The sequence below is a fragment of the Cynoglossus semilaevis genome, chromosome 10 (assembly GCF_000523025.1).
Source record: "Cynoglossus semilaevis isolate Cse_v1.0 chromosome 10, Cse_v1.0, whole genome shotgun sequence".
Lineage (NCBI taxonomy): Eukaryota > Metazoa > Chordata > Actinopteri > Pleuronectiformes > Cynoglossidae > Cynoglossus > Cynoglossus semilaevis.
Window position 1 is genome coordinate 19,820,788 of NC_024316.1, and position 7,520 is coordinate 19,828,307.

The 7,520-nt window shown below is 46.1% G+C and overlaps 3 protein-coding genes across 8 annotated transcripts in view; all 3 read right to left on the minus strand.

Annotated features, from left to right (window-relative positions):
* Positions 1–282: 282 nt before the first annotated feature.
* kctd6b (potassium channel tetramerization domain containing 6b) lies at positions 283–3,015 on the minus strand. Of its 2 annotated transcripts, XM_008319405.3 has the most exons (3): positions 2,805–3,015; positions 1,651–1,743; positions 283–1,420 (listed from the first exon to the last, which is right to left on the minus strand). In XM_008319405.3, exons 2-3 carry the CDS (start codon positions 1,675–1,677, stop codon positions 734–736), a joined length of 714 nt encoding a protein of 237 aa, XP_008317627.1. In that variant the 5' UTR covers positions 1,678–1,743; positions 2,805–3,015; the 3' UTR covers positions 283–733. The 2 variants fall into 2 exon arrangements, with proteins under 2 accessions (XP_008317627.1, XP_008317628.1); XM_008319406.3 differs by lacking the exon at positions 1,651–1,743.
* A 108-nt stretch (positions 3,016–3,123) lies between these two features.
* On the minus strand, positions 3,124–6,153 carry abhd6b (abhydrolase domain containing 6, acylglycerol lipase b). Its single transcript, XM_025059560.1, has 9 exons — positions 5,796–6,153; positions 5,501–5,638; positions 4,857–5,013; positions 4,637–4,750; positions 4,414–4,546; positions 4,175–4,332; positions 4,011–4,065; positions 3,826–3,926; positions 3,124–3,594 (listed from the first exon to the last, which is right to left on the minus strand). The coding sequence occupies exons 2-9, from the start codon at positions 5,626–5,628 to the stop codon at positions 3,415–3,417; spliced, it is 1,026 nt and encodes a 341-aa protein (XP_024915328.1). The 5' UTR covers positions 5,629–5,638; positions 5,796–6,153; the 3' UTR covers positions 3,124–3,414.
* A 137-nt stretch (positions 6,154–6,290) lies between these two features.
* Positions 6,291–7,520, minus strand: part of slmapb (sarcolemma associated protein b) — a 9,564-nt gene continuing 8,334 nt past the window's right edge. For all 5 annotated transcript variants that reach the window (XM_008319410.3, XM_008319409.3, XM_008319412.3 and 2 more), the window contains 3 exons: positions 7,195–7,366; positions 6,916–7,050; positions 6,291–6,837 (listed from right to left, as the gene is read on the minus strand). In XM_008319410.3, coding sequence (XP_008317632.2) covers positions 6,751–6,837; positions 6,916–7,050; positions 7,195–7,366 — 394 coding nt within the window. In that variant the 3' untranslated portion in view covers positions 6,291–6,750. The remainder of the gene's footprint in view (positions 6,838–6,915; positions 7,051–7,194; positions 7,367–7,520) is intronic.

Genomic DNA, 7,520 nt, shown 5'->3' on the forward strand with positions numbered 1-7,520 from the left:
GTGTGACGTCACAACACAAACACACGTGCATAAACAGCACAGACACAGGTAACAGCGACAGCACCACATTTATAACAAGAAGCAGAGAGACACACGTGATTATTGATGAATAATTCATCTTTATCAGGGTTTTAAAAAAAATGCAAATGAATGCACTTGGTGGTTTTGTTTATAAAGTACAAGTATTTGAACCACATCCTGTTTCTTCAATTATCTACACAGTTCCATCAAAGGTAAGAATTAATAATAATGTTTCACTTTATTAAAATGTTTTGTAGTATTCAATTATCTACACTTCAAAGGTAAGAATTAATAATAACGTTTCACTTTATTAAAATGTTTTGTAGTAAATAAAAAAATAAAATAAAAACATTAAAATAGTTAAAAGCTATGAATAAAATATTTTTTCATGGACATTATTGGAGTTGAGTTTGTGGTGGAATACAACAGTGAGATGGTGATAACGCTGTTGAAACTCTTGAATTAATTGTGTGTTTGTCCTCGCTGCTCAGAGTGGACGGTGATGTCTGGGACAAAGGTCGCTTTCATTTAGAGAGTAATGAACCAAACCACTGAGAGCAGAGCTGATTACAGAGAAACCACATTAGCCGGGACGCTAAAGGTTTCACAAATGAAACATAGTGAAATAAGTAGTTGAAAGTATCAGACACTGAACACGACATCACTGATGTAAAAAAGTCTAAAAACATTTATACTAATATGATGCACGACGTCAATCTTCAACTTTGTGAGCTGGTCGACAGAACGTCCAGTGGTGCTCCACCGTGTTCTCGTTCGCACGCTCGCTCATGTGATGCACACGAGTGTTCCTGATGGTGAAGCCCTGCTTCATGATGTAGTCCATGAGGTGAACCCTGAGGGACACCTCCTGATGGTAGTCACATGGTCCAAAGGTGAAGGACACCTGGCAGTCTCTGGTGTCCATCATGTGTTTGTTCCACTTGGTGAAGTTGTTGGAAATGCCTTCCAGCAGGGCGTGCACTTTTGTGGTGATGGTCAGCTGCGTGATAATCACCGCCACCGGGTTGGAGTATTTGGACAGTTTCCGTGTACTGGAGAGCTCCACCACCTGCTCAAATATGTCGGGGGGGTACAAAGGCTTGGGGTCGTTCAGGCACTGGATCAAAGGTTGGATCTGATAGAAGTCTGCCTCTTTTCTCAGGAGGTCCGTCTCCGTGAAGTCCATGGGGAGGGTGAGCTCGGACGTGCGCAGGAAGTTCAGGATGTACCGGAAAAGAGTCCCATCGCGGTCGATGAAATAATTTCCCTGGGAATCCCGGGTGGTGGGGAAGTCTCCCCTGAACATGGCCCCCAGCATGGAGTCTGGATAGCGCTGCAGGGTGGACAGACTGGTGGTGTACAGGTGGCCTCCCACATTCAGGGTGACAGGAGTGGTCATCTGGATCAGAGGAGAAGATATAAGGTGGTCATGGGTTCTATGAAATCACCAAGTGTTTCTAAGGTGGAGATTCCTCTTTAGTTTGAACAACAATATGATAATATCGTACGGTGAGTTGAGTGTATCAATACATCTCTAATTCAAATCTCTTGTGAATTTGGTTTAATTAGTCAATAAATGAGATGTTTCTATGTGACGGAGTCCATTCACAGTTTGTGTCCATGTCTTACCCTATGGCCCCAGGCTCCATTATCCATTTGTAGAACCAAATCCACCTGGTCAGAACCAAACAGATGAACTGGTCTGGACGACTTCAGATTCACCTGTGACCAAAACAATTGTTTTTTTCATATTTGTGTTTAATGTTGCCTTCGAGGACTCTGCTGACCCCTGGTGTCATGTCTGATGTGTGATGTTTCTGAGCTGCAGCCCACTCCAGTCATGCCTGTGTTCCACATTCTGCATCCCAAACACATGGTTTCCAAATCTTACATTTAGCCTGACCTTTGACCCTTCTCCAGTCGGTCACAGAGTCACATCTACAGTCAATTTAAAACATCTCAGTCGGTCACAGAGTCGGTCACATCTACAGTCAATTTAAAACATCTAATTCACACAGTTTCCAACCAGTGTGATTTTGGGAACATTCAGTTACTGCTTATTACATATATTACATTTTGTACATTAACTACAAATATATATATAACACTAAACTAAACTGTAATAGATGTAACAGATGAATAATAGCAGAAGTCTCACGTCTTTACAACAGATAAACACGTGAGACTTGACGTGGACTTGGTGATGTGGCCAGACTGACACGGACTTGTCGGCCCGACATCAGTCTTCAGACTCGTGTTCCTACAGTTTCTACCCATCAGTCAGTCCGACATCACAGTGAACAAAAAGAGAAGCAAAAGCCACATGTTCACGTGATCTCGGTTCTTTCTCTGACAACTGTTGTTTCAGTCACGTGTTCAATACTTCAGCGCTTCACGGAAAGTGAAACTATCACTGATGTGACTCGGTGATGACGACGACCTGCAGACATTAGCAGCTGCAGCAGCGGCGGTCACCCACTGTAGGCTAACGACCGAGGCTAACGCAGCCGGAGCTCAGTCAATATAAACGTCGTCTTCTTGCGTTTATCGAGGAAAATACCTTCACCAAACACTGATGTGTGTACATTTGATGTCAACGCAATGAACTCTGGGATGACGCTAAATAAAAATTGTCCTGAACGCTTGTCGTGGACTGTTTGCTTGGCGCTAGCTGGTATGCTAATGTGGCTACGAGTTTGAGCTATCCCGCTGCTCTCAGGTTCACGCTGTTCATTAATAATAAATACGTCAACAGCAGCTACAGACCTTCACCTGGACCTCACCTGTTCAGTCTGTCGAGCTTCAGCTGATGTTTCCCCGCAGCAGCGACACAGTTTTCAGCGGTGCAGACGGAGGTCCATCAACGTCGGCTGCTGCTTTCACCGGGGTTTCTGCTCGAATCCAGGCTGCGGCAAAAAACTGAGGAGGAGGAGAAAGTAGTGTCGGTACTGCTGCTGCGTCAACCACAGACACATCTGTGAGAATCCAACCAGACACACGTCAGTGTAACTTAAACACATAGAGCACATAAAACTAGTCCACTTCTTTAATTGTTAAAGAGGTGGTCCGTGGCCCCTTTACAGATTTATACTAAATATAACTGCAAGAACATGAACTGTGCAAAGTAAACAGAGAAAAACATTTTCCAGTATTGTTGTCATGGTTACCTCCAACTAATTGTTGTTTGTTCATCACCTGGTTCACCTGGTTTATCTCCTGAGAACCAGATCTTGGGTCTCACCGTGACTTCCTGTATATGTATGGTTAAATAAAAGACCAAAATGTTTTGAACATATTTGAAATATGCCTTTAATGTAATGTGAAGTCAGAATAACAAGGTGGCTCAAGACGTGGCACCAGGTCCAGAGTTAGGACGTGAGGTCTGTGACTCCGTCAGGACGACTTCTTGGCGCTGCCCCTCTTCTCCTGCTGGTCGATGACAAACTCCAGGATCAGCTTGGCCGTGCGACAGGGCCGCTCCATGACCACGGAGTGACCACAGTTCTCCAGGAGGTCCAGTCTACAACCAGGCACCACCTCCGCAATGACCGCAGCTCCAGACACATCCACCACCTGGACGGAAAGTCCCATGTTTCTTTATTTTACAGCAAGAAGACAATGAGGTTGCTGGTTTGACTCCCAGTGTTTCTGTATGGTGTTCTTCTATGTGACTGTGTGGTAAACTGAAGAAACTCTGCCCTCGCCTGGTGACTACTGGGATTGAAACTGCACCAACCCCATAAATGTATAAATCATTTGTATTCATTAAGTGACGTCAGTGAAGCGACCCACGGCTGCAGTTACCTGGTCTTGTTTTCCCCATATCACCTGTAGGGGCGCTGTGATCAGATGTAAATGATCCTGTAGAGCAAACCTGGATTTCTCACCAATAATCTCCATGAACACTAATGAGAAAAACACAGTCACCGATTGGTCCATGACGCCCACAGGGGAACATGAGTGGAACCGTTCTGTTACCGTGAACTCACCGTCCTGATAAAAAGTGTTGTGTGGCTGACGAACATCCAGCAGACCCTGGAGAATCTGAAGGTTCAGGGAGAACCATGTGTCAAATCAAAGAAGGGCTGATTTTTATTTTTATTTTTATAATTGTAGCACACGGTGGTGGTGGATCCTTCAGATCTGTCCTGACCTGCTGAGGGATCCTGAAGCGGACGTGGGAACACAGTCTGAACATGTCCTCCATCTCCTCAGGTGTGGTGGGGATCAGAGGGATGTTCAGGGTGAAGTTGCTCTGCTCCAGGTCCTGCAGGTGGTTGTCAAACTTGGTCTCACAGGGATGTCTGACACCTGCCCAGGTAAAGGTCACACTTTACAACGATGATCTCACACACACACACACACACACACACACTAACAAAGGTGACTGACCATCGGGGCAGATCAGAGTGATGCTACAGATGTCTGATGGGTAGCAGGCTGCGTACACCCCGGCCACGTTGCCCCCCATGGAGGTTCCCACCAGGTGGAAGGGTTTCCTGTTCAATCGAACGGTTTCCACAAACTGAGACGAATCAGAGAGAAAAACATGATTTATGAACCAAAAGTACCAAACTCCGTCCCCTAGCCACCTGTGTCTCGTGTCTGTCGCCACCTGGTGGATTCTCTTGACCTGTCCTGGAATAGAGTAGTCCTCTGTGTTGGTGCGTGTGGTTCCCTCGTGGCCAGGCATGTCCACACACACGAGGTGCAGATGTTTTGGCAGATACTGAATCAAAGACAGAGTTCAGTTTTCACACGTCCTGTCCCTTTAAGACAGAGAACAGCTAGCTGCTAACGTGACGCGTCACCGTGCGTGTGATTCTGTCTCTGACCTTGATCAGACTGAGCCACGTGTCCTTGTGGCCAGAGAAACTGTGCAGCATCAGGATGGAGGGTCTGAAGTCAGGTTTCCCTCTGTAGGAGAAGCTGAAACGATAACCAGCACAGTCTGCAGACCGGACCTTCAGACCCAGAGTCCTCCTCCAGTACCTGCAGACCACCAGTAGAAGAATAATAAATACATAAATAAAGAATGAAGATTATTATTATTATCCTGTGTTGTTTTTACTGAACATCAGCATGTAGTTCCCCATTTCTGACCCGTAGGTGGTGCTAGACATTTAAAGGCCACTTTCCATGATTCAAAACTACAGATTTTTAAAAATTTAAATCTAATCCAACACAGACATTAGCAGTGTGTTAGCACCATGCTAACTAAACCCTACAATCACTCCAGCCGTTCTTCTTCTTCTTCTTTGGTTTTTACCAGCTGATCTCCAGCCGTTCTTCTTCTTTGGTTTTTACCAGCTGATCTGAATCTGAGTCAATACTGCCACCTACTGGGTCAATTTTCCACAAGTAAATATTGAATTCTGATCACAGTCCACAAAAAAGAAGAAAAGGAAACAGACGGAGCCGGTGTTGACTTCCTGTCAGACCATTGTTGATCATCGGTGACACTGATGTTCTGACTCACCAGTAATAGACTTTGATGAGAGCTGAGGGCCACAGCAGGAAGGACGCCATGAACACCAGAATAGGGACGGCCAGTGTTGCCGCGGCGATGACGACCAGGTTCAGCATGTCCACGTCAGCAGCCATCATGAACTCTCACCTGAAGGAACCGTGACACACACACACACACACGATGATGAGAGCTCTTCAACACGTCTCTGGTTTTGACCCTAGAATTCACTACTTCCTCCGTGTTGTCGTCGTCGACGTCGTCTGTAACGAGGTGGAAACGTTAAAAAAGAAATATTCAAACTTACTGATCAGACGCTGCCGTCCTCGTCAGTCAAACCAAGTTCACCTCATTTTCTCTGTCTGTTGGTTGATGTGCATCCATCTGTGTGTGTGTGTGTGTGTGTGCAGCTGCCCTGACAGACGACGCTGCTCTGGATAAAGTCATTGATTGTTTCTCGTCACAGTGGAACATCGGGGCCGCTGGACGAATCAGTGAGCGTCCACAGAGGGCTGCAGGCCTGCTGTGACCTTTATGACCTTCCTGCTCACTGACTCCAGTCTGTGACAAACAACAGATTAGTTGACAAACACCACGTTGATGATGTGGGAACCTGAACGTAGGGACGTGACGACACACGGTGATGTTTTCAGATAAATCCTGTTCAATTCTTTTTTTATTTCCACGATGAGAACAGATCGTTACCTCCCTAACAGAACACGTGTTTAATTGTAGATTAATTAGCTGACGTGGCAACAACAAAATCTAAAAACTCAGGGTGAGAAAAAAAAGAAAAGAATTGTTTGTATTTTTGTTTATTTTTGATCATTACAATCACTCGTTACACTTCAAGTTCAAACTTTCAAGTAAATTAGACTTTATTACGTGTCAAAAACCTGTTTCTCTAAATTTGATTTACTACACGTGGATTTTAGGAACATCACGTAGAAGGGGGCGCTGTTGCCCAGGATAGAAGCGTTGCAGGTGTGATCATTACAAAAGTCTGACTTTTCTGTGGGATTACTGCGTGAACACTCAGGGTTACGTCACATCTTCAACACTTTTTAGTCAACTTTCTCTGAGACTCTTCAACCAAAAAACTATTTCCTCTTTCTTTCATTAACACGTCTTAAAAAACGACAACACCCTAAAACAGTGACGAGGACAAAACCTTCTAACAGCCGGTGCAGCGGGGGTCGATGGGGCCAGTCTTCAGGTTTAGTGCAGCAGATTCAGTGGCTGTGGTTCGTCCGTGAGCGACTTTAACTCCTGAAGAGAAGGGACGCTGTGGCGGCGAAGACGGCGGTCAGAGCCACGGCCACCACCGGACCCCAGATCATCCAGGGTTTCTACAACAGGAGGAGGAAAGATGAGCTCCACGGAGAGGAGAACATGGAGAAAAGAATCAGGAGCGTTCAAACACTCACCGTGGTCTCCTTCTGCTCCATGTCCTTCATGTTGGCCTTACACTGCTCCAGCTCCTCCGTCAGCGACTGCTGCTCCTGCTCCATCTTCTCACACTTCTCCTTCAGTGTGGACAGCTCCTTCTCCGCCTCCTCAAACTGCACCAAGACACAACAGATACCTCACTGCTCAACAGAACTCTGAGCTGACGTCTGTCACAGCAACAGTTCTCTGGATGTGTGAGAATCACAGGTGCAGGACCAGAAGGTTCTAAGGTGCAGGAGTAGAACCTCGGTTCTGACCTCTTTCTGCAGAGCCTGGCAGTGACCGTCTGCCTCCCTCTGCTGGCTCTGCCAGTTGACCTTATCCTGCTGGTACTGGTTCTGTAGGGTCACCAGTGTCTTCTCCAACTCCTGCTGGGAACTTTCCAGAGATTTGAGGCTGCTGCTGAGCTCAGCATTCTGGGAAATTAAACTGAAACACAGAAGAAGAGTGAACCGTGACAACAAGTTGAGGTGAGACAGAGGGGTGAGACACAGGGGTGAGACAGAGGGGTGAGACACAGGGGTGACACAGGGGTGAGACACAGGGGTGACACTGAGGTGAGACAGAGGGGTTAGACAGAGGG

Excerpts from the sequence above, each read along its gene's own strand:
- kctd6b (XM_008319405.3), bottom strand. The coding sequence starts at position 1,677 with ATGGATAATGGAGCCTGGGGCCATAGG. Across the intron at positions 1,421-1,650 it reads ATGGAGCCTGGGGCCATAGG|ATGACCACTCCTGTCACCCT; the intron begins GTAAGACATGGA and ends CCTCTGATCCAG.
- abhd6b (XM_025059560.1), bottom strand. The coding sequence starts at position 5,628 with ATGATGGCTGCTGACGTGGACATGCTGAACCTGGTCGTCATCGCCGCG. Across the intron at positions 3,927-4,010 it reads CAACACTTTTTATCAGGACG|TGTTCATGGAGATTATTGGT; the intron begins GTGAGTTCACGG and ends TTTTCTCATTAG. Across the intron at positions 3,595-3,825 it reads TATGGGGAAAACAAGACCAG|GTGGTGGATGTGTCTGGAGC; the intron begins GTAACTGCAGCC and ends CTTTCCGTCCAG.